This window comes from Megalobrama amblycephala, linkage group LG10 (genome assembly GCF_018812025.1).
Source record: "Megalobrama amblycephala isolate DHTTF-2021 linkage group LG10, ASM1881202v1, whole genome shotgun sequence".
In the NCBI taxonomy this organism is placed as follows: domain Eukaryota; kingdom Metazoa; phylum Chordata; class Actinopteri; order Cypriniformes; family Xenocyprididae; genus Megalobrama; species Megalobrama amblycephala.
The window spans coordinates 4578081-4604954 of record NC_063053.1 but is presented as its reverse complement, the minus strand read 5'-3'; the positions used below and the strand labels follow the sequence as shown (position 1 = coordinate 4604954).

The window sequence follows — 26874 nt, the reverse complement described above, 5'->3', positions numbered from 1 at the left end:
AGATGGAGCGAAGAACATGTTGAAGGCTTTATTTGCAAAGAGCAACAGCCTTCAAAATACAGGGAGAGAGAGAAAGAGAGAGAGAATAGCTATCAACCCACACACAAGCTGAGAAACTAAACAATTAAAGAAAATCATTGTGGGCTAACGGACTTATAGAGACAAGCTCATTTGAGGATGGATGGAGACAGAAGAGCTGAATTAATCACTATTGGTTTCTTAAACACAGAAGAATGAGCTGATCTTTAACAGCACATCAGGCCTGTAACACTGAACTGAACTGATGCAGAAGAGTGAATGATGACATGTGAATGACACATGAAGCTAGGGCTGATCTATAATGTAGTTATACTTTTATGAGAGGCATCATCTTCACAGATGGTGTCTGACTCCAGTTTGAACAATGTAAGGCTGAACACCGTTACTGACAATCCTCATTTTGGCTGCGTGAGATTCTCCAGCTTTGTTGTTGTTGAGCAACTGAAGCGTGAGCTGTTAAAGCTCCGCCCTCTTCTGGAAAGGGGGCGGGAGCATCAGCTCATTTGCATTTAAAGGGACACATACAAAAAACAGCATGTTTTTGCTCACACCAAAATAGGAGCAAATTTGACAAGCTATAATAAATGATCTGTGGGGTATTTTGAGCTGAAACTTCACAGACACATTCTGGAGACACCAGAGACTTATATTACATCTTGTGAAAAGGTGAAAAACAACTTTTTAAATGACATAATTATGTTTCTACTCTACTACTACTACTATCTACTCATTCATTTTTAAATATAAACATTTAAATGGTGGTTGTCATAAAAACTTTCATTCATTCAAATATAGCCTACAGTGAGGGTTCAAATGGAATTTGAAAGGATCTGATACCTTTTGTTTCTTTGAAATAATTGAGATGAATTTTAAATGCTCTTTCCATATTACACCTGTAAAATTGTAGGGCTGGTTCATTCATTCATTTACACTACTGTTCAAAAGTTTGAGGTCAGTAAGATTTTTTCGTAAAAAGAAATTAGTACTTTTACTCAGAAAATAAAACATCAAAAGTGACAGTAAAGACAAATGTTCAAGGCATTAGACAAGGGCAGCCAGTATTAACGTCTGGATCTGTGCAGAGCTGAATCATCAGACTAGGTAAGCAAGCAAGGACAATAGTGAAAAATAGCAGATGGAGCAATAATAACTGACATGATCCATGATTACATGATATTTTTAGTGATATATGTAAATTGTCTTTCCAAATGTTTCGTTAGCATGTTGCTAATGTACTGTTAAATGTGGTTAATGTTACCATCGCTTCTTATATTCACGGAGACAAGAGAGCTGTCGCTATTTTCATTTTTAAACACTTGCAGTCTGTATAATTCATAAACACAACTTCATTCTTTATAAATCTCTCCAACAGTGTGTAATGTTAGCTTTAGCCACGGAGCACTATCAAACTCATTCAGAATCAAATGTAAACATCCAAATAAATACTATACTCACATGATCAGATGTATGCATGACGAACATCTTGTAAAAATCCATGAGGGTTATATTAGCTGTGTGAACTTTGTAAATGCACTGTATTATAGTCAAGAGCTGAGGGGGCAGGGAGTGCGAGATTTAAAGGGGCCGCAGCCTGAATCGGTGCATAGTTAATGATGCCCCAAAATAGGCAGTTAAAAAAATTAATTAAAAAAATCTATGGGGTATTTTGAGCTGAAACTTCACAGACACATTCAGGGGACACCTTAGACTTATATTACATCTTGTAAAAACTGGTTCTAGGGCACCTTTAAATACATGCTGTTCTTTTCAATTATCTATTCATCAAATAATCCTGAAAAATAGGGTTTCAACAAAAACCTGAAGCAGTTCTCAACATTGATAATAATCAGAAATATTTCTTGAGCAGCAAATCAGCATATTAGAATGATTTCTGGAGGATCATGTGACACTGAAGACTGGAGTAATGATGCTGAAAATTCAGCTTTGTATCAGTATATTCACATTGAAAACAGCGGTTTTAAATTGTAATAATTTTTCACAATTATTTGATCAGATAACTGCAGCCTTGGTGAGCAGAAGAGACTTCTTTCAAAAACATTTCAAATGGTCCTACATTATTTAGCTTCAAGAAATGAAGAAACAACTAATTATTACTTCAAAACATCAGTTATATATTATAAATTGTGATGCTTCTCAAACAAAAATGCTTATTCGATTAGTGACCTAGAAATAGTTTCAGGATAAATTCTGTTCTCAGACTAATTACCTCTTTTTCTAATGAGTTTTGATTTGTTGTGTTCTAGTTGCAATTTTTTAAAAAAGATTCTAAGACTGCAATTAAATCTGGGCCGAGAAGCAGTGGGAAGCTGTTATTTGAAGTTCTTTGCTGAAACACAGACTTTACATCACATATGAAACACTTTCAGCTGGAGCAGGTCACACAGGCTCTTAGAAAGGAAAGCAATTGTCCCGGTGCTCTCGAACAGCTCGTGTCATTACCATCAGCGCTGACCGGCTCCAGTCTCACTCTTCACCTCCACGCCAACTGGGGAAATATAATCCTGAGCGCCTCCGGCTGCGCTGCTCTCCACAGGACTGTGTCGCGCCGCACACATCACGGCAGGATGCAGACACCAGCCGGGAAATAAACGCCCTCGCGCACTCAGACGGATTTCATATTTGGTCTAAACTCAAGTTCAATCACACCCACATGGCCTCTTTCACATTGCAGTGTTTGGCTTTAAAACGCCGTACATTAGTGTTTTTAGTAAACCTCATTATCACCATTTCTTCTCAAGTTTGTTGACACATTCTGCTCAATATTTCAGACGTAATCTCACAAACCAGATGAATTCTGTGTTCAGTGCATTCATGTGAGTGCAAAAACTGCAAAAAATATATGTTCTTCCTCAGTATGTTTGTCTTGTTTTCCAGTACAAATATCTAAACATTCTTAAATCAAGATATATTTCCTAAAATATACATTAAAAAAGTATCACAATTAAGTGCGTTTGTGCTTAAAACAAGAACAAATATGGGGTCAAAACAACCTTAATTCAAAGGGAAAACAAGATTATAATTTTTTTACCCCGATGGCAGATATTTGTTTTTGTGTTAAGCATGAAGTCACTTGATTTTGATATTTTTTTCAGAAATGAAAACTTAATATGTCATTTTGCTTCTCAAGAATGCTTAGATATTTCTACTGGAAAATGACAAAAATACTGAGGAAGATGTTGATTGGAGATCCTCATGCATCACATGTCAACAGCCCTATTGAGTCGTATTTCTAGAGCTCAAACGGACACTTTGAAAATGCAAAATGACACTTTGAAATCTTGCAAATGTAACTTCTAGTTGCTAGGCAACCCTTACATCCCATTAATCTCCAAATTACATAAAATGCAATTAGCCACATACCCTTCAAGCGTGCAAAGTTTGGTGAGTGTTCACCGTGGGAATATGAAGTTATAGCTGTTCAAACAGGCATGAATAATGACAAGCAATGGGAAGTTAATCGGATAAAAACACTCTCCAATTAAACGCACGACACGTTACGCGTCACATTCTGAAACAGAAAGCATTTGGAAAGCACACAAGAGCAACGCTGCCGTTTCTCATGGATAAATGATGTTTTCCAGGCTTTTCTGGAGTTGATAGTGCCTGTGTGACGAGACAATATCATATTCACTCACACACATACTGACAGCAAAACTGCAAAGTTGCATATTAAAGCAGGTGCTCTTCCTCGCGAGAGGATGAATTTTAAGGAAACAGCGGATCAGTTTTTTTTATACTCATGAAGCAGGTGTGTAAAGCTCAGGAGAATAAAGTGTCTGCCAAACCAAGCCATTCTTCATATTTTTATGGTTATTGCTATCATGAAGAGAGGGTAAAATAGGCCGGTCTGGGAGGAGATTATAACTCATTCTGACGTTGATTTATTGATGGGGCTTTCAGAAAGGGGTCACTTATTTCCTAAAAGACCATTTAAAAAGAGCAAAGGGAAAGATCAAATCAGAGGCTCCGAAGAACAATTTTACCTGCAGACCGATCTGTCTGCTTGATTTCATCACCATTATTCTTGTCTGACCACAGATGAAAGTGCCTGACTGAAATTCAGCTTTGACCACGGGAATAAAACAGTTTACTATATATTTACATGGAAAACACCTATTTTAAATTGTAATAATATTTCACAATTTTTTAGTGTTTTTTGATCAAATTAATGCAGACTTGATGAGCAAAAGAAGCTTCTTTCAAAAACATCAAAAAAAAAATCCTAACTTTTGACCCGACGCATACATTAAAGGGGTCCTTGATAATGATTTCACTTTTTTAACTTTAGTTAGTGTGTAATGTTGCTGTTTGAGCATAAACAACATCTGCAAAGTTACGATGCACAAAATTCAATGCAAAGAATTCACTGTTTAAGGACTACAACAAGCTTCTTCATGGGTTAGTGACATCACTAACCCTAAAATGTACATAAACCCCGCCCCCGAGAACATGCAACAAAGGAGGTGAGGCCATGTTGGGCTGCTTTAGAGAAGAGGAAGAGTTGTTGTAGTAGAGTGTTGTTGCCGTGCCGTCATTTTACGCCGGACTGCTTCAGAAACAAGGCTCAATTCAACGCTGGATTTGCACAAAAGATTAACATGACGGCACATGCTAGTTGATGAGTTGAATCAACTCCACAGCAACTACATAAATTTATCAACTAACCATTTAGAAACGTCCAGTTTCATTCTAAAAGTTGTAACTTCTTTCTCACACCCAAATAGGGGCAAATTTGTCAAGCTATAATAAATGATCTGTGGGGTATTTTGAGCTGAAACTTCACAGACACATTCTGGGGACTTAATATATGTATTATATATATGTATTAGCTATTACTATTAAAGCTATTGCTCAGAAATTGCCCATGAGGCTTAATGGAGTTCTCAGTGCTAACTTTGGCATCTTGAGTAAAACTGTTAAATTCTAGAGGAAACGTGAGATTACTAGTCCTTTTTCTCGTCTGAATCTCATCCATTACTCCATTTAATCTCCTAGCTGCCTAAGAGAAACAATTGAGATGCAAACAAAGTCTTGTGTGCGATTTGGACAGATCCTGTCTTTCTCGGGTCATTCAGAGGATAAATCTCACACGACATGCATCTTAAATTAATTAACCGCTACGGTCTAGATTAATGGAAAAATTAATTTGTAATTACTTAAGGCCTACTTAAGCAGTAAATCTCAGCGCAGCCTCGTTTCAGATAACGAGAGCGCAGGGTAATTAGAGTGGCTGAATTACCCAGGGTGCCCGGCGTCTGTGGCATTCTCCCCACAGCATTGATTTCAATCTCTTACTGTACTTACTGTAGATGTGACACACCATCAGCCGTCAGCTCGGCTCGTCCTGTAGTTGACGGCTCATTTCATCATCTGTTTATTAATTCATTTGTACAAGATCTAGTTATGGAGGAAGGGCCGTTTGAAGACTCATCTTTCACGACAGTATGTACAGACATGGATAATGAAAGTGAACGAGACATCTTACCTTCCCAAAGCTCCCTTTCCCAATGGCTCGCAGAATCTGGAAGTGATCGAAATTCACTACAAAGGAAAGGAAAAAGTAGATTAATAAAAGGAAATGCAAGTAGATTAAAGGTTACAAAGACAATTCTGTCATCATTTACCCACCGTCATGTTAATATAAACACTATTTTTGCACTGGAACACAAAAGGAGATGTTCAATGAGTAAATAAGGACTGTGCTGAAGTTTAAGACTAGAAAATGACAGAATGTGAATAGTTTTTGCTAAAATATTCGAAAGTCGAATATTTTAGTCGAAATTATGGCATAAAATAAATTGAAATTATGACTGGAAATTGACAATATATCAAAATTATGACAAAGTTGAAATTATGACTGTCGAAATTCTGACATAAAATGTCAAATTATGACAAAACTGTCAAAATGATGACAACGTTGAAATTATGGCATTAAATGCCAAAATTATGACAAAGTCGAAATTATCATAGTCAAAATTGAAAAAATGTCAAATTAAGTCGAACTTATGAGTCAAAATTCTGACATAAAATGTCAAAATTATGACAACATTTCAAATATATGACAATTGAAATTGACAGTTGAAATTCTGACATAAAATGTCATAAAATTATGACAAAGTTTAAATTATGACAGTCAACATTGACAAAATGTCAAATTATGACAGTCGAACTTATGATTTGCTATCTGACATAAAATGTCAAAATGACAAAACTGTCAAAATTATGTCAGTTGAAATTATGAGAGTTTAAATTGACGAAATGTCAAAATTACAACATCAAAATTATGACAAAATTACAACGTCGAAATTAAAATTATGACCAAAATATAAATTATGACATAACATCGAAATTATGACAATGTCAAAATTGACAAAATGTCAAAATTATGACAAAAATATCAATTATGACAACATTGAAATTAAGACAATGTCGAAATTATGAGACTAAATTATGACATAATTTCAATAATTGACAAAAAAAGAGATAAAAGTTTAAATTGACAAGCCGAAATTATGAAGCAAGATAATTTTACATAATTCTGACAAGTCAACTTCATTTTAGTATGTCATAATTTCAACGTTTTGTGTCATAATTATGATTTACCAAAGCATGATTATTTTTTCTTCTGTGGTGGAAATGGGCTTCCATAAATATGAACCATTTAGGGGTAAATAAGGTACAAAGATGCGCCTTTTGAAAGGAAATCACCCCAGCGACCGCTGTACACAGCGGCACCATTAGAAACAGTGTTTTTGTCAGGAAGAAACGCAGTAGAGCATCACGAGCAGCTGTGCATCACGTTCATGGTGTCTGTTCATCTGAATCTCTGATGTCAGCAGTGTGAATCAATACTTCATGTCATAAAAAACTCCAGTGTGTGAAGTCATGAGAAAACGAACTCATCGATTCGACCTTTATCCAGGCAGCGTCAGCAGAAAACACTGAATATATTCACCCTCACTGCTGAACTTCAAACACGACAATCCAAATCATATTATTATGATACTGTCTTTATATCTAATGTATTAAGAAACTAAATATGACATGCCATCTCCTGAAAATGCTTTATTTAATGCTCAATTGCTTTTACAATGTGTTTTAAATGATGGACAATGTAGTTTTAATAGTAATATGTGGCATTATGTGGAGCTAAATTAAGCCACTTTAAGATGCATTAAGATATTCAGAGATGTCAAAGCTTATGCGTTTTGCTTTCATTAGATATGTATTTAACGATAACAATGTTTGCTGAGGTTTTTTACTGGATTGATGTGCTCTAAAAAGCCTTTTTCCATTTGAAAGGTCGTCTATTCATGAAAACGATTTTCCAAGGCAGAGATGTGATATGGATTTCAGATGAAGCAGACTGAAGGTTCCTTCAACTAATGGTTTCTGCTTCTTTTTTAGCAGCATTCACACACACACACACACACAACATTTGAAGAAACGCTTAGAAACACACTTGAGAGGACGCGGGTCGCCTCGGGTCACTTCTGAAGAGGAGGCGCGAGTGTTTCCGTGTCAAGAATCTACTCCGTCTCATTCTACATTTACTTTCTTACTTGAACTTTCCACACCACCTGTTTCTCCTACTGAACTAAAGCAATCACAGCAGAGATTCATGCTGCCATATATTTCTGCAAGACAAAATTTATTTATATAGCGCTTTTTACAATACGAGTCATTTCAAAGCAGCTCTTCATGCTTACAGTCACACTTTTCAGATTAGCGATAATATAGTTACATTTTGCCACGATATAAACAATCAAGCAGTTCAGATTTGCTATATAGTACAGTATATACATCTATGTATGTGGATAAAGTTGGATATAATATATAACAAACTTTTTTCATTTAGTTACATTTTGCAATGAAATAAATATATAACCCAGACTAGAACCCAATTATTCATTCCTAACAAGCAATATAAATATAATTCAAAGAATAAAATAGCCAATCATACAAATAACAAGTTACATGTCATTTGTAATGGTTTATTAGGGATTCAAGTGCATTTAGTGCTAAAATACTATTGTAATTGTTAAAATTTCCAAGAATCATCAGTGATCAGGCAGACCAAACCGTAAGTGGTAGAGGGCTCACACCGCCTACAATGTCAGGAAGGCTCACCATGATCGGCCTGATGGGGGCGCTACAGCAGTCAAAAGTATGAAATGGCTCATAACTCCTGAACCATTAGGCGTAGGATCAAGTGTCTCATATATAATAGTAGTCAACATTTGAAGTGCATCAAAGTTGTCCTAAGAACTAAGCTGTTCTAAGAAGAAGGTTTTAGGACAACTTTGATGAAAGGTTTTGATCCACTTCAAATGTTGACTACTGTAGTTGGAATCCTTGGCTCAAGATGGACAAAATGCATGCCTTCAGGTAAACTTTTGCAAACTAGTCCTAGGTTTTTTGCCCGATCGGAACCATATCAGTGTGGTATTCTCTGGACTGTCTAGATCGGGGTGTCCAAACTCAGTCCTGGAGGGCCACTGTCCTGCAGAGTTTAGCTCCAGCTTGCCTCAATACACCTGTCTAGAAGTTTCTAGCCTATAGTAAGACCTTGATCAGATGGTTCAGGTGTGTTTAATTAGGATTGGAGCTAAACTTTTCAGGAGTGGCCCTCCAGGAGCAGGACTGGACACCCCTGCTCTAGATCAATAATTATCAAAAAAAGTTGAACTTTACCTTTTGGATAGTTATAACAGGCTCAATTAGAAAATGGCCGTGGCAAAATATACTCAAAAGCCTATAAATCCAAAAGGAAAACTCAGAACTTCACAAAAATAGGTGAGCACATGCAGCATATGACTCTAAAGATGCATGCCAATTTTTATGGAGAACGGACCATAGGTGGCGCTATAACTGTTAAAAATCTTTAAAAAACATGTATTTCCTTAGTAAATTGAATGTATTGGCTGTAAATGGTCTTTTACATCTATGATCTAAATAGTTACATGCTTGCTAAGTAAAACTATATCTTTTTACGCAAGGCCTTAAAGTGCTTAAACCCCGTTAATTGCTGCTTTCAGCTATATTTTACTAATTTTTTGTATGTGCTGTTCAGAGTCAGTCACTTATCAGGCTCATGTTTCATATTCCCTTAGTAGTGAGCTGCATCTACTCTGTGTATGTTGGAGAATTAGTCATGGAAAAGCTTCTGTGGTGCTGTTTTTGCAGTTCTTGGCATTGCGACGTAACATACGAACCGGAGTATGTGGGCAAGTTTGGCCTCGCTTCTATAGACTTAAAAAGACCACAAAAAAATAGCAATCATTCTGATGACTAATAATGTTTAGCCATTTGTTTGCTGGAACACAATCAGTGTCTGTATTCTTGTTTTTCCTGAATGCAATAAAGCCAGTCAAAAGCCCTGCTTTGATCTGTTACAGAGATTTAAACTTCATACACCTGTAACGGTGATATTAAACAATGACTCTATGATTCTAGACTCAGACTATGTATATTCTACACAGACACAGATTATTGCTGAACATAAGATCTGGCCGGTTTATCGTTGTCTGAGTCAGCAGCTCTCAGACGGATGTGATGGTCTGGATGGAGCGGCTCTGGAATAATGCCAATATGCTGAAGGAGGAAGGAGTGATTTCCAATCGACTGCTAATGGATCACAGAGCCAACAATAACACCGTCAACACTCATGAATACTGATGCACTACAACTGTGTGATTGTCTGTATCAGCGCAAAAAAATTAACGCTCAGCAATATCATAAAGGGATACATTAAAAGTTGGATAAAGTGTGATGTATTGAATCTTATATATTATATACAACTTTATCCACATGCCTACTGTACATTACTGTAAAGTGTTACAGCAGCTAATGTACAAAACACATTACCAAAAACCAAAATAACTTTATGAAAGTATATTTTATGTTGACTTTAAGTGCCTGTATTTATACATTTTATTGTGAAGGATTTTGCTGAAGCTTTGGCTTATTTCCCCGACAGCGGTTCAGTGCTCGTGGGCAGAATGTACAGAAAAGCCACAGAGAGGAAGTCATTAGTGTCTCTTCCTGTCGGAGGTCCATCTTTCCCACACAGCACTATGACTAATGATAACGGCCCTGAACACACTACGTTGAGCCAGAAATGAGACGAGAAACCCTTGAGACATTTTAACATTATATATACAGTGTACAAACTCGATTCCAAAAAAAGTTGGGACACTGTACAAATTGTGAATAAAAACAGAATGCAATGATGTGGAAGTTTCAAATTTCAATATTTTATTCAGAATACAATATAGATGACATATCAAAGGTTTAAACTGAGAAAATGTATCATTTTAAGGGAAAAATAAGTTGATTTTAAATTTCATGGCAACAACACATCTCAAAAAAGTTGGGACAAGGCCATGTTTACCACTGTGTGGCATCCCCTCTTCTTTATATAACAGTCTGCAAATGTCTGGGGACTGAGGAGACAAGTTGCTCAAGTTTAGGAATAGGAATGTTGTCCCATTCTTGTCTAATACAGGCTTCTAGTTGCTCAACTGTCTTAGGTCTTCTTTGTCGCATCTTCCTCTTTATGATGGGCCAAATGTTTTCTATGGGTGAAAGATCTGGACTGCAGGCTGGTCATTTCAGTACCCGGATCCTTCTTCTACGCAGCCATGATGTTGTAATTGATGCAGTATGTGGTCTGGCATTGTCATGTTGGAAAATGCAAGGTCTTCCCTGAAAGAGACGACGTCTGGATAGGAGCATATGTTGTTCTAGAACTTGGATATACCTTTCAGCATTAATGGTGCCTTTCCAGATGTGTAAGCTGCCCATGCCACACGCACTCATGCAACCCCATACCATCAGAGATGCAGGCTTCTGAACTGAGCGCTGATAACAACTTGGGTTGTCCTTGTCCTCTTTAGTCCGGATGACATGGCGTCCCAGTTTTCCAAAAAGAACTTCAAATTTTGATTCGTCTGACCACAGAACAGTTTTCCACTTTGCCACAGTCCATTTTAAATGAGCCTTGGCCCAGAGAAAACGCCTGCGCTTCTGGATCATGTTTAGATATGGCTTCTTTTTTGACCTATAGAGTTTTAGCCGGCAACGGCGAATGGCACGGTGGATTGTGTTCACTGACAATGTTTTCTGGAAGTATTCCTGAGCCCATGTTGTGATTTCCATTACAGTAGCATTCCTGTATGTGATGCAGTGCCGTCTAAGGGCCCGAAGATCACGGGCATCCAGTATGGTTTTCCGGCCTTGACCCTTACGCACAGAAATTGTTCCAGATTCTCTGAATCTTTGGATGATATTATGCACTGTAGATGATGATAACTTCAAACTCTTTGCAATTTTTCTCTGAGAAACTCCTTTCTGATATTGCTCCACTATTTTTCGCAGCAGCATTGAGGGAATTGGTGATCCTCTGCCCATCTTGACTTCTGAGAGACACTGCCACTCTGAGAGGCTCTTTTTATACCCAATCATGTTGCCAATTGACCTAATAAGTTGCAAATTGGTCCTCCAGCTGTTCCTTGTATGTACATTTAACTTTTCCGGCCTCTTATTGCTATCTGTCCCAACTTTTTTGGAATGTGTAGCTCTCGTGAAATCCAAAATGAGCTAATATTTGGCATGACATTTCAAAATGTCTCACTTTCAACATTTGATATGTTATCTATATTCTATTGTGAATAAAATATAAGTTTATGAGATTTGTAAATTATTGCATTCCTTTTTTATTCACGATTTGTACAGTGTCCCAACTTTTTTGGAATCGGGTTTGTATATATACACACACACACACACACACACACACACACACACACACACACACACAGAGAGACACAGACTCTCAAGTACACACTCACAAATTCACTCACTCGCTCTCTCACACACCTCACACACACATTCACTCACACATACACAATCACACACACTCACACATTCACGCCCACACTTGCACGCACACTCCCACACACATGCACACACTCACACACACTCATGCACGCTCACTAAGGCCCACTCACGCACACACATGCACGCACACTCACTCACATTTCTTTTCATAGAAACTTCTTACCAAAACTTTTGAATGGTAATGTTTTGTTTTCACACAGAGGAGATAGGCAGCATTCAGTAAATCTCTTAAACTGCTTTTCTGCAGCAGATTCCCTGAGTGAAGTGAAGTTGTTCCTGATGGAAAGGTGCAGCTGTTTGTGTGTTTCTGGGTTAAAGGCTTGTAATCAAGCTAACCGTCACATGATTTGTTCTCAATATCAGAACAGCTGAACGAACGCAGAATGACCAGAGGAAGAGATGTAGTCTATAGAGGGAGTGTGTTGGCAATCTCCTAATGAGTCCTGCATCTCCTGAGCTTTTCTTCTCACTGACAGACACTTCACATTAAAGCAAAACAACACCAGACCAGCGCTGACACAGAGAAACAAAGAAGAATGGTAGAATGTTTACTAAAATATTACTGATAAAGATAATATTACAGCAATCATGTAGTGCATGTTTTTTATCCGCTGTTTAGAAACAGAACTAATGATGCCAGATTCGCAAATGAATCGCTTTAACAGTTCTAATTTCTGAATTTGTTTACGACTCAGTTTGATTCATTCGGACAGTTCACTCATGCACTGAATCATTTTCTCACGCATAATAACAGGCCATTTTATAAAACAGAACTCAAAGAGCACTGGATGAAGTGGATATTTACACTATCAGTCAAAGGTTTGGAATATTTCAAATTACTAATTGATAATCAATAATATTTGATAAAAACTGAGCAGCAAATCAGCATATCAGAATGATTTCTGAAGGATCATGTGACACTGAAGACTGGAGTAATAATGCTGAAAATTCAGCTTTGATCACAGGAATAAATTACATTTTACTATACAATCACATAAAAACAACTGTTTTAAATTGTAATAATATTTCACTTTTTTTACTGTACGTTTAATCAAATAAATGCAGCCTTGTTGAGCAGAAAAGACTCTAAAAACATAAAAAAAACTGTAATTATTCCAAACATCTGACCAGTAGTGTACCTACAAAACTTGCAAATGTCTTTTATCATTAGTCAGTCTCCAAAGCACAATTAGAGCTGGGCTTGCTGCAGTGCACACTGGGAACATCTTGATATATGAGGCTGTGTTACAGATCCCTGTAAGGATCATTAAAGGACCTTTAGATGGTCAACATGTACAAGAAGATCATTAAGACCAGATGAGTCTCTTCTACCAACTCTATATTGAAGCCAGAGTAATCAAGATTTTATTTTTGCTATTAAAAAATGCTTAGTAGCTTTATATTTTAATAGCCATAGACTATGAATATTGTTTGCTCTTTAATGAATTGCCCTTTATTGTAAGTCGCTTTGGATGAAAATTTTGGATGTAACACTTCACAATAGTAATGCTACGCAAATGTTCTCAAATCAACCAAAGAGAGCATCTCCGCTCATCCGAACCTCTCTTCTCTCTGAGCATCTCAAAATTCACTAAACTGCCTTTGAATACATGACTTATATGTTTGGAGATGCTGTCATAGTTTGGCATTAATTATGCAAAAAGAGATTATGCAATTTTCATAAGCTTTTCCTTATTAATCACAATCAAGGGCACAAACGCCTTCCGGGCACAAACAGTGCTGCGCTGAAGCATGATGGGTAATCTGAAATGCAGCGGCTCAAAAAATGTGCTTAGAGATCATGTGAGACCTGCGTGAGAAACACCGTCAACATCAGTAGGGCTTTAGCTCAGACCTTTGACATGCATTAATGCACCGCATTTTAATAATTGTGGGATGCAATGATACGATACACGTCAAAACGCTTTACAGTGGACAATGAACACAGAAACACAACTCAAGTCCGCTTTATTTCTATAGCGCTTACATTGATTCAAAGCAGCTTCACAGTAATAAACAGGAAAATAACAGAATCAATGATGCAAACTTCATCAAATATGAGATAAATTCACATTTCAGCTGTAAAGCAGCTCTACAGAAGACAACAATGTCATTATTCAGCTCTCATCTGATAGTGTCAGATGAGATATTACTGAATATTAATTCTGTCTTTTAAACCCAACTGAGCGAGCCAAAGTTTGCAAAGATACACAGCAAACGTTGGTGGATTGGACATATTTCAATCTACATGTTCACTGCCAATATCCACCTTCTCCTGGACTCAGAATCTTCCTGTGATTCATAGAGGTTTCAGATCAGACCGACGACACAGTCAGTTGTTTAGTAGAAATGTACATAAATGTCTCAAATACATAATATGATTCTTGTCTTTGGGACATCTTACCAAATACTATATTTAAAAGAGAATTATAGGGTGAGCAGATCATACGTGTTAAATATAGGGTGAGACACAAACTGTTGAACTTCTTATCTTGCATGAATTTCTTTGATGTCTATTAGAGCATTATATATTGAAAACATCTTTGGTTTGGCCCTCAGCAGAACTTCATGAGAGAAAAATAAAACAAATGTGCAGGAAGAAGCAAAGAGCCGCACAAAATGTTCCTCCGTAAATCAAACACCATGAAGGCAGACGACATGATGTCTGGGCCCTGAAACATCGCAACGTCCCTGGAGCTAAAAAACCACGTGTTTCAGGAATCTCATGATAATCAATACGGCTGTCTGTAGAAACCAAAGCAAAGCAAACCTCCACCGTCTGGAACTGCTGCTCTCTCAAGGGCAAGAGACACACTAACACCAAAACTTCACATCAAAACACTAGCTATATTTCCATACAAAGTTTAAAGGGGGCCTATTATGCAAAATTCACTGTTATAAGGTGTCTGAACACTGATGTGTGTCCACAGTGTGTGAGAACAGCCTATAATGGTCAGAATCCTCTCACTCATTTTTTTTATAATTCCCATAAATCAAAAGCAGTCTCTTCAAATGAGCTGATTCAGATTTTACCCTACAATGATGTCATTGTAAGGAGAAGCCCCGCCCATAGCCGGTGACGATCTGCCTTATTAGCATAGACACAGCCCTGAGTGAGAAGCACAGAGTCCGCCATTTCTGTATCCTCACAGTAGCACCGGGAGTTGTACAACATCTGCGCCAAAGAGGCATTATAAGTGTTGTGTTTTGAGATGTACCAATGCACATAAGAGTCTCCATAGACTCCCGCCATCTGAGTCACAAGGACATCATGGTTAAATTTAATTTTCGAAAGGAATGTCCTTAAAGGTGCCATCGAATTGAAAATTGAATTTACCTCGGCATAGTTGAATAACAAGAGTTCAGTACATGGAAATGACATACATTGAGTCTCAAACTCCATTGTTTCCTCCTTCTTATATAAATCTCATTTGTTTAAAAGACCTAGTGTTGTCACGGTACCAAAATTCCAGTAGTCGGTACCGATACCATGAAAATTTTACGGTTCTCGTTACCAATTTCGGTACCACAGTAAAATCTATTGGAACTATTTTACTATTTTATATAGCCTATTTTAAAAACATTAAATATGATTTGGAGTGTGTGTGTTTGTGTGTATAGGCTACCTCAATGAAATAAATTTTGAAATATAAAAAAAATAAATAAATAATTAAATGCTCAAACATCCATTGTGTACTGTTGAAAAAACCAGCATATGCTGGTAAGGTAGGTGCTGCTGGTCCATACTAGTCCTAAGCTGGTCCTGGACCAGCATAAACCAGCTCAAACCAGCATACCAGCTTCAAAACCTACTTTACCAGCATATGCTCGTTTTTTCAACAGGGGTAACAGACGTGCGTGTTTATTTTAGCTATTCCGTCAGAGAAACAACACACTACAGCCTGTAAAACTATGAAATAAATATCCGTAAATAATGGTAACCTAAATAATAAGAAAGTTAAATATTATTTCAAAAAGCATTCGTTTTTTATTTCCACACAAAGACGCGTCATATATAGCCAAAGTCCCGTTATTACTTTGATATAGCCGCTTTGCGATTTGAGAGGGATGTGGGACACGAGCAGGAATGAGACCATTTCTCTTTAATAATATCTTCGTTATCTCCTGATGTTACAAACAACTGACACTTGTTGTAAAAGGTCTGAAGAGCGAGTTTTATCCTCTGCAGGGGCAAGACATTCAGGCTATGTTTGATTTAGCGCTGCCAGAGAAAACGAAAGTAAAAATCACCAGCGTATGAAACGCGATATATACAAATAAACTTGACGCGCCTTATAAAGTCTAATAACAAGCACAAACTCTGTTAAATAGAAACTGACGTGCAAGCAAAAAGGTTTCTGTCCTACGGTGTTTTTTTCTACTTTACCACAGTAAAGAATGCGAATAGCCTATAATAGGCCTAAATGCGAACGAAAGAAACGTTATAATCCCCTGCGTGAGTGAAGATTTGGGAAAAGAAACAGATTCCATGTTCAGTGGAATAACTAATGGAATATTGTTAAATTCTCTGCTAATCAGGTGACCAGATCGCGATTCGGAAAACAGAATACGAAGCTTAAATGTATGGACTCACGCACCTCTCTTATTCGGCATTAACCAAAATGTTTCCATGGCTGCGATGTCTCATTTAATTGCTAACCTATTATTTCTTCTGTAAACAAAGCTTTGTGCTTCACTCGTGTCATATTCAAGTAAATACTGCCAACAACCTTATCAGTGGGTACCGAATATACCCGGATTCTCGGTACTACCGGTACTACAGAAATGCTGGTATCGTCACATTTTCAAAATTTCAGTACCGACTTGGTACCGAAGTACCGGTACTTTTGACAACACTAAAAAGACCTCCGAAGAACAGCCGAATCTCAACATAACACCGACTGTTACGTAACAGTCGGGATCATTAATATGTACGCCCCCAATATTTGCATATGCCAGCTCATGTTCAAGGCATTAGACAAGGGCAGCCAGTATTAACGTCTGGATCTGTGCACAGCTGAATCATCAGACTAGGTAAGCAAGCAAGAACAATAGCGAAAAATGGCAGATGGAGCGATAATAACTGACATGATCCATGATCATGATATTTTTAGTGATATTTGTAAATTGTCTTTCTAAATGTTTCGTTAGCATGTTGCTAATGTACTGTTAAATGTGGTTAAAGTTACCATCGTTTCTTACTGTATTCACGGAGACAAGAGCCGTCGCTATTTTCATTTTTAAACACTTGCAGTCTGTATAATTCATAAACACAACTTCATTCTTTATAAATCTCTCCAACAGTGTGTAATGTTAGCTTTAGCCACGGAGCACTATCAAACTCATTCAGAATCTAATGTAAACATCCAAATAAATACCATACTTACACGATTAGACATGTTGCATGATGAACACTTTGTAAAGATTCATTTTGAGGGTTATATTAGCTGTGTGAAATTTGTTTTTTTCAGTGATAGAGTCGAGAGCTCGGGAGGGGGCGGAGAGCGTGCGATTTAAAGGGGCCGCAGCATGAATCGCCGCATTTCTAATTAAAAAAATTAATTAAAAAAAATCTATGGGGTATTTTGAGCTGCAACTTCACAGACACATTCAGGGGACACCTTAGACTTATATTACATCTTGTAAAAAAACATTCGATGGCAACTTTAAGAAAATCAGATCAAGTCTAAGTAAGTATCACACGTCATATGTTGTGAGTCCTTCCAAATTAACTTTCTGAAAGAGCTTGCTGGCACTCTGAACAGCTAATGTTGCAAAAGCTACCACTGTCTGTGCATTTTTTTACCAATGCTGTCCTCGCGTGCTATCAGGATTATCATAAAATACAAGTTAAAAACTGCACATGAATGCCTTCTGAAGTCGCTCACTTGAAAGCGACGAGCTCATAATTTTCTGATAGCACATGAAGGCACCAGGAGACCAGAGCTATGCAGTTATTTTTATCCCGCCATGCTTACCGACTGCATAATTAATAAACGCGCATTTTTTTAGGCACAGTACAGTCAGATGATTGACTATGTAAGGATGAATGCTACTTACAGTTCTGGCATTTTCAGTGTGTGATTGTCCTGTTTTGTTGTTGCCTGTATGAGCTCTTGAAGCTCCTCCCTCTTCTTGAAAGGGGGCTGGGAGCAGCAGCTCATTTGCATTTAAAGTGACACATACAAAAATGACACGTTTTTGTTCACACACACACTCAGGGGACATCAGAGACTTATTTTACATCTTGTAAAAAGGGGCATAATAAGCCCCTTTTAACTTATGCGCAAAATTTGTGAATAAACAGCGTTTCTACCCCATGTGTTCAAGAGAACAAAATCATCACTTCTTGGAAAAAATCTCAAACCAACATTTGAGATGCTGCAATGTGATTGGTCCACTGGGTAGTCCAGTTATCCAATCACAACCTCTGCTGAGGCAAAGTCACATGAGGTTTTGAGAGATTTATTCAGTAAATGTGTTTTATCTGCATGTCTTCTTATTGGATAAAAAAAAAGAAAAAAGATCATGTTTTAGAATTTATGCACATCTTGCCGTTTCCATCCAGTGTTTTTTTTTATGCAATATCCCAAAATTATAGATAATGAACAAATCAAAAATGAATAGATACAAGAAACTTCACACAAATAGCCATGACAACTGTGCATCACAGGTGTACGTACAGTATAAGGTCTATTATACGGATTAGAATGTGGCTCATCCAATCAGATTACAGAACTCTCTGAAGGCCTCCATGTTAACATGCTTTAATTCAGTTATCATGCTGCGCTCTTGAAGTTTTACCTGGAGTAATTACTCAACGTCCTGCTCTCATAGAGACAGAAAACTGAGAAGCGCAGAGAAATCAAAGAGCGGCGAGCCCCTAAGCTGCGTGTTTCATCTTCTTTAAGGATTACAGAAGAACACACACTATTGATTTTCAAAGCTCGTGCATGAGCACGTGTGTCACACGTTCACCATCGGAGAGGAGAGTCGTCTCCATCACACTCCCTCCAGAAACACACTGCTTTCACCGCAAGAAATAAAACCCCTGAGACAAGCACTGTTTCCCTGAGGTTGTAGACTATATACACAAATTAGCAGTATTCAGTACTTGACATCCTTCATCCTCAAACCTTTAACCACATGCACTGCCTTATACTCGAGTACAGCGTAACAGCCTGTTTTAAATGCACTACAGATCGTCAGTGCAATGACAAACTCACTGGCTTTCACACAAGTTCATTTCACTGCAAAAAATTATGTTTTTCCTCAGTATTTTTGTCTGGGTTTCCAGTACAAATATCTAAACATTCTTAAATCAATATACATTTACTGGAGAAGCAAAATTGCTTAAGATATTAAGTCTTGCTTTCTGAAAAATGTATCAAAATCAAGTGAGTTCATGTTTAAAACAAGAAAAGATATCTTCAGTGATTATAAAAGGAGAGCTATTTACATGCTTTCTGTGTAATTCATTCGCAATTTGAAAAAAAAAAAAAACAGGTTTTGTTTTTCATGAGATTGTGTGACTTTCACAAAATACATTTCACATACATTAATACAAAAAGTGCCAAACACTGACAAAAATTCGATTTCTTGATTTGATATTTTATAATAGTGATTTATATTTAAATATAATATAAATTCAAAAGAAAATGTGTGAAAAAAAAAATATATATATATATTAGGGAGTAAAAATGGCTAATAACCAATAAGTGGTTCTCTGTCGTCATCTACTGGTTATAGTGGTAATTTTTAAAGTGTTTGTTTGCCACCAAGTGTTAGTTTAACTACATCTTGAAACTTTTATCTTTACAAATGGGGACAATCTTTGAAGGATAAACAAATAATGTTTTTGGTCATCACATTAAAGATGCTAAAGAGGATGTTTTGTTTTATACATTTTTGCAATATTACTTAAAACTGTCTTTACTAACTGATAAAAGACTATTTATTAGGTGCACTGAAAGGAATAATATTAATATACATCATCTGTGCACGAGGTAGGGCCTTAAAAACATCAGCCAAGATTGGCCCTCTAGCTTGTCAATCACTGCCATGACGTTCCTTGTGAGAGACTAGCACGGCTGCGCGCTCCAGTAACTTTCCACACTCTACAGGCGCCGCATGCAATGTTTTTGTCAGGAGACAGGAGTAACAACTGCAGATTATGAGTTACCTGCGGTGAGTCCGACATAATGAATCCACTAACACGACACAGCGAATGCCGGTGGTAAACACTCGTGTTACAATACTCGTGCATGAAATGAATAACGTAAAAACATTCAACTATTTTTTCCACAATACCATGGTTACAGTTAGCATTACTTCATTAAATCCATGGTGAATATTGGCGATTTGTAGACTGAAAAGCCTTCTATAACTTCTACGTTCATGGCACAATGTTTCTCCTGGTGTCCACGTCTGAGCAGTTTGATCTGATATGGTTTATAACAGAGAATTCTGTGCCGAATTTGAATGCTTCTCACTAAATCTTGCAGCGATGTTATTAATTCTGCAGCGAATTCAAATGCTTTCACACTGGATCGGTGTAGTAACGTGTCACTGACCAAAGATCGGCCTGTGAGTACCTGCTCTGAGCTTACGCTGCAACAAATGGTCAACGCTGCTCAGTTCAAACGAGTAGCATGGTCTCATCGTGCTTTCGTTGCATTTGCCATTTGACGTTCCACATATGCAACATAAAAGGCAGCGCTTATCAGGTGGGAAATGTGTTAGAACTCTAATTAGACCTCTAATTTTGGTCATTTGGTCACAGTCTGGAATCCTAAAAAAATGCTTCTCCAGTAAATGTATCTTGATTTAAGGTAGTTTAGATATTTGTGCTGGAAAACAAGACAAAAACACTGAGGAAGAAGATAATTTTTTGCAGTGTAGTTCATACTGACACAATCAGCAGAGCAATGACTGAATCTATGCATTGATATCTCCACTGTTGGGCATGTCTGTATTTCCCCAGATATAAATCTATAAGTCTGAGTCTTTGTTTACTCAAATTACTATAATTAATAGAGCAGCTCTCATTGTTTTCTGGTCGTGCGCTGAAGGACTAATACAGTTTAATGGCCGCTTTCAAAACACTCGCTGTGGAATATGGATGAGAACTCACAAGTCCACTGCAAACCTGGCTATTTTCTCTCTGCATTTATAAAGATGTGCTAAGAATTAAAATGTCACGAAGAGCACAGGGAGGGCTGGATTTGTGTGCCATTAAGGAAAACACTCGGGCTATGTTTAACTTTAGCTGCTCATTTAAGACTTCTGGGCCAAAGCCGGTGTCGAGTCTGTTCACGACACTTTAATCGCCTTCAGACACTGATTATCTGATCATTCACCCTCAAAGGCAATGTCTTATTGAAGGATTTTAATGCAAACATGACCTATTCAGCAAACAAAAACATGTTCTAAAAACATTCCCCTTAAGTTATAAACATTATTTTTGAGTGTTCTCTGAAAACATTCCGCTTTAAGGGAACATTCCATTTTGTAAACATTATGGAAATGTTACTTCTGAATATTCTAAAAACTTTCTGAAACAATTAGTTACATTTAAAAATTGTTACATGAACATCCAAATAAAACGTATCAGTAAAAGGTTCCATGTACAATATACAAATAAAGTTTTAGTGCTAACGTTCTGAGAACATTATTAAAGACCAGATAACTCTGAATGAACATTCTATTAATGTTACTGGAAGAACGTTTGTTCAGAACATTGCCAGAACGTTCTGAGACCCTCTCGTCTTCATAAGCTGGCTCTTATAGCATGCTGTCAAAAAGAGCATTGCATCAAATACTTGCATTGCATTCTGACTCGAGCTCTGACACATTTAGAAAAGCAGTGATGCATTAAAAGACTGCACCTTGTCCTCGGCTGTAGTCTGAATATGTGATTGCATTAGAATGGAGCGCTGTTGTAAATATCAGGGTTCAGATCGATAAAGGGCAGCAGATGGCCTCGCCTTTGAAATGCCTCCATCCACTCACTTCACAAGAGCCGCAGCGTCCAGCGCATCGATTTTCCTGCCTGTTTATTTTAGCTTCCATGTCGTTATTGTGCAGAAGCTCTCTGAGACTCACCGCAAAACTTCTGCACAGTAACCAGGCTCAAACTAAATGGACAATTATGATTGGCAATACAAATAAAAGACTGGACTACTGAACTTGGTGAGGGAATAAATAATGGTTGATAACCTTAACTGCAACATAATGTTCTGTCATAAAATTGTAAGTATGATAATCTGACCGTCGATGATGTAAGTCATGTGAACAATTCAAATAAAATACATAGAAAACATCCATCATGATGCTACATACACTGTTTAATAGAGGGCTCAAAACCATGATGTGATGCTGTGATTGACACATGATCTGTGCTGATGGATACTCTATTAATTCAACAAAAACACCTGTGAAATAATTCCTCTTAGTGACAAAAATATTTTAATATATCAATGATTTAATATCAAATATATTACATTTTAATATATTAAGAAATATTAATATTTTAATAAAAAATACAAAATAACAAAAAAGCATCATGAGCATATATTATAACTATTTGCGTTCTATTTTCTTTTTTTGTACACAAAAGGTACCAGATTTATGGAAACAAATTTTCACCACATAAGGAAAAATTATGTCATAATTGTGAGATAAAATTTAAATTATGGCATACTAAATTGAAATCATCACTTAAGAAATCCAAATTATGACATACTAAATTGAAATTAAGAGATTAAAGTCAAAATTATGACAGTGTTTAAATTATGAAAGTCATAATTATGATAAAAAGTCAATTATGAGATAGTCGAAATTATGACTTACTAAATTGAAATTATCACTTAAGAAGGCAAAATTATGGCATAATTTTTGAATAATAATTTATGTCATAATTTTTTTACAAAATTATGACAATTTTTTCAAAGTTGAAATTGAGATACAAATTTGAAATTGATATACTAAATTGAAATTATGACTTAAAAATGAAATTAGGACATACTAAATTAAAATTATGAGGAAAAAAATCAAAATTATGACAAAATCTCAAAATTATGAAAGTCAATTATGAGACAAAAAGTCAAAATTATGACAAACTAAATCAAAGTTATGACCGTCAAAATTACAACAAAATGTCAGTCAGAATTATGATAAAAAGTCATAATGACTTGTTAATTTCGACTTATCGCATAACTGTGACTTGTGACATAATTTTGAATTTTTAAGTCATACTTATGAGGCAGAAATGTAATTCCACACATAAAATTTGTATAGCGCTTTTCACAATACACAATGCTTCAAAGCAGCTTTAGAGAAAATCATGATGTTGATGTTTATAATATCTTAATATCTCAATGCCTTATAGTTGCATTTATCAGATTAGAGCTGAATGATAACAGTTACATTTTGTGATGGTATAAACAAACAAGCAGTTGAGATTTGAGCATCTTGTATGTATGTGAGTAAAGTTAGATATAACTCTATATCCAACTTTATACAAAGAACTGGGTAAATGACTTTATGAATATACTGTATATATGCAAACACTTTTGGATAAAGTCATGGTATGGTCCTTTTATGGAGTTTTTTGTTGTTGTCATTTTTGTAGCTCAACATGTCATTACCTGTTAAATGTCTCCTAAAAATCTCTTTTAGTGCTTCACAGCAGAGCGTCATACGGGTTTGAAAAGATATGAGGGCGAGTAAATGAAGAAATATTCCTTTAACAATCTAGCAAATTCAAATAAAGGACGATTATGCAGCAGCAATTTTCACCTTGACTTCTCAAGTGACTGAGAAAGGCGACATACAGAGAAGAAAGCAAGAGATGAAGAAAGTGAGCATGATGTGTGTGTGTCATAAGACTTCTCGCTGATTAAATTAGTCAGTAAAGCCGATTTACTGAAGCAGTGGGGTGTGTGTCCGCCCATATCTGCTCCACTCACAAACACATGACAGACAGACCGCACACGACCTGCGCCGGACCTTGAGCCGCCCAGCTGTCACAACTCACACGTGTGACGCACAAGTCCTGCCACACCATTAGCACATCATTAATTCATGCTGTTTGCATTCATCCATTATACATGCAGCCACTGGGGTTCTGGCGGGTCTGCTGGGTTCCTCATGGACACTCAGTGTAAATGTGATAATTGATCAGAGGTCAGAGAGACGGTGCTGATGAGAGTCCAGAGAGACGCATTGCAGGAGCGATGGCTCCACTAGTGTCTCACCGTCACCCACCACCGTCCATACAGGGTAATTAATGCCAATTAAAAATTGAAACAAAATACATGTCAACTGAAATAAAATATAAAAAACTAGTGTTGTAGTCAAGAGCATCTAAACCGAGACCAAGTCAAGACAGAGTATGTTGAGACCAAGACAAGACCGAGACCAAGTCAAGACCAAGACCAGAGTGTATTGAGAGTGAGACCAAAATAAGTTCAAGACCAGAGTGTGTTGAGACCAAAACAAGATCAAGACCAGAGTGTGTTGAGACCAAAACAAGATCAAGACCAGAGTGTGTGGAGATCAAGACAAGATCAAAACCAGAGTGTGTGGAGACCAAGACAAGACCAGAGTGTGTGGAGACCAAGACAAGTCAAGACCAGAGTGTGTGGAGACCAAGACAAGACCGAGACCAAGTCAAGACCAAGACCAGAGTGTATTGAGAGTGAGACCAAAATAAGTTCAAGACCAGAGTGTGTTGAGACCAAAACAAGATCAAGACCAGAGTGTGTTGAGACCAAAACAAGATCAAGACCAGAGTGTGTGGAGATCAAGACAAGATCAAGACCAGAGTGTGTGGAGACCAAGACAAGACCAGAGTGTGTTGAGACCAAGACAAGTCAAGACCAGAGTGTGTGGAGACCAAGACAAGTCAAGACCAGAGTGTGTGGAGACCAAGACAAGTCTAGACCAGAATGTGTGGAGACCAAGACAAGTCAAGACCAGAGTGTGTGGAGACCAAGACAAGTCTAGACCAGAATGTGTGGAGACCAAGACAAGACCAGAGTGTGTGGAGACCAAGACAAGTCAAGACCAGAGTGTGTGGAGACCAAGACAAGTCAAGACCAAAGTGTGTGGAGACCAAGACAAGTCTAGACCAGAGTGTGTGGAGACCAAGACAAGTCTAGACCAGAGTGTGTGGAGACCAAGACAAGTCAAGACCAGAGTGTGTGGAGACCAAGACAAGTCAAGACCAGAGTGTGTGGAGACCAAGTCTAGACCAGAGTGTGTGGAGACCAAGTCTAGACCAGAGTGTGTGGAGACCAAGTCTAGACCAGAATGTGTGGAGACCAAGTCTAGACCAGAGTGTGTGGAGACCAAGACAATTCTAGACCAGAGTGTGTGAAGACCAAGACAAGTCTAGACCAGAGTGTGTTGAGACCAAGACAAGTCAAGACCAGAGTGTGTGGAGACCAAGTCTAGACCAGAGTGTGTGGAGACCAAGACAAGTCTAGACCAGAGTGTGTAGAGACCAAGACAAGTCTAGACCAGAGTGTGTGAAGACCAAGACAAGTCAAGACCAGAATGTGTTGAGACCAAGACAAGTCTAGACCAGAGTGTGTGGAGACCAAGTCTAGACCAGAGTGTGTGGAGACCAAGACAAGTCTAGACCAGAGTGTGTTGAGACCAAGACAAGTCTAGACCAGAATGTGTTGAGACCAAGACAAGTCAAGACCAGAATGTGCTGAGACCAAGACAAGTCAAGACCAGAGTGTGTTGAGACCAAGACAAGTCTAGACCAGAGTGTGTTGAGACCAAGACAAGTCAAGACCAGAATGTGCTGAGACCAAGACAAGTCAAGACCAGAGTGTGTTGAGACCAAGACAAGTCTAGACCAGAGTGTGTTGAGACCAAGACAAGTCTAGACCAGAATGTGTTGAGACCAAGACAAGTCTAGACCAGAGTGTGTAGAGACCAAGACAAGTCAAGACCAGAGTGTGTGGAGACCAAGACAAGTCAAGACCAGAGTGTGTGGAGACCAAGACAAGTCTAGACCAGAGTGTGTGGAGACCAAGACAAGTCTAGACCAGAGTGTGTTGAGACCAAGACAAGTCTAGACCAGAATGTGTTGAGACCAAGACAAGTCTAGACCAGAATGTGTTGAGACCAAGACAAGTCAAGACCAGAATGTGCTGAGACCAAGACAAGTCAAGACCAGAGTGTGTTGAGACCAAGACAAGTCTAGACCAGAGTGTGTTGAGACCAAGACAAGTCTAGACCAGAATGTGTTGAGACCAAGACAAGTCTAGACCAGAGTGTGTAGAGACCAAGACAAGTCTAGACCAGAGTGTGTTGAGACCAAGACAAGTCAAGACCAGAGTGTGTGGAGACCAAGACAAGTCAAGACCAGAGTGTGTGGAGACCAAGACAAGTCTAGACCAGAGTGTGTTGAGACCAAAACAAGTCAAGACCAGAGTGTGTGGAGACCAAGACAAGTCAAGACCAGAGTGTGTGGAGACCAAGACAAGTCAAGACCAGAGTGTGTTGAGACCAAGACAAGTCAAGACCAGAATGTGCTGAGACCAAGATAAGTCAAGACCAGAGTGTGTTGAGACCAAGACAAGTCTAGACCAGAGTGTGTTGAGACCAAACCAGAGTGTGTAGAGACCAAGACAAGTCAAGACTAGAGTGTGTGGAGACCAAGACAAGTCAAGACCAGAGTGTGTGGAGACCAAGACAAGTCAAGACCAGAGTGTGTGGAGACCAAGACAAGTCTAGACCAGAGTGTGTTGAGACCAAGACAAGTCAAGACCAGAGTGCGTGGAGACCAAGACAAGTCAAGACCAGAGTGTGTGGAGACCAAGACAAGTCTAGACCAGAGTGTGTTGAGACCAAGACAAGTCAAGACCAGAGTGCGTGGAGACCAAGACAAGTCAAGAC

At 37.9% G+C, this 26874-nt stretch overlaps 1 protein-coding gene across 2 annotated transcripts in view; it reads right to left on the bottom strand.

Moving 5' to 3' along the window:
* LOC125276512 (serine/threonine-protein kinase 32C-like) overlaps window positions 1-26874 on the bottom strand; it is an 83972-nt gene that overhangs the window by 40481 nt on the left and 16617 nt on the right. For both annotated transcript variants that reach the window (XM_048204041.1, XM_048204040.1), the window contains exon 2: window positions 5546-5601. In XM_048204041.1, coding sequence (XP_048059998.1) covers window positions 5546-5601 — 56 coding nt within the window. The remainder of the gene's footprint in view (window positions 1-5545; window positions 5602-26874) is intronic.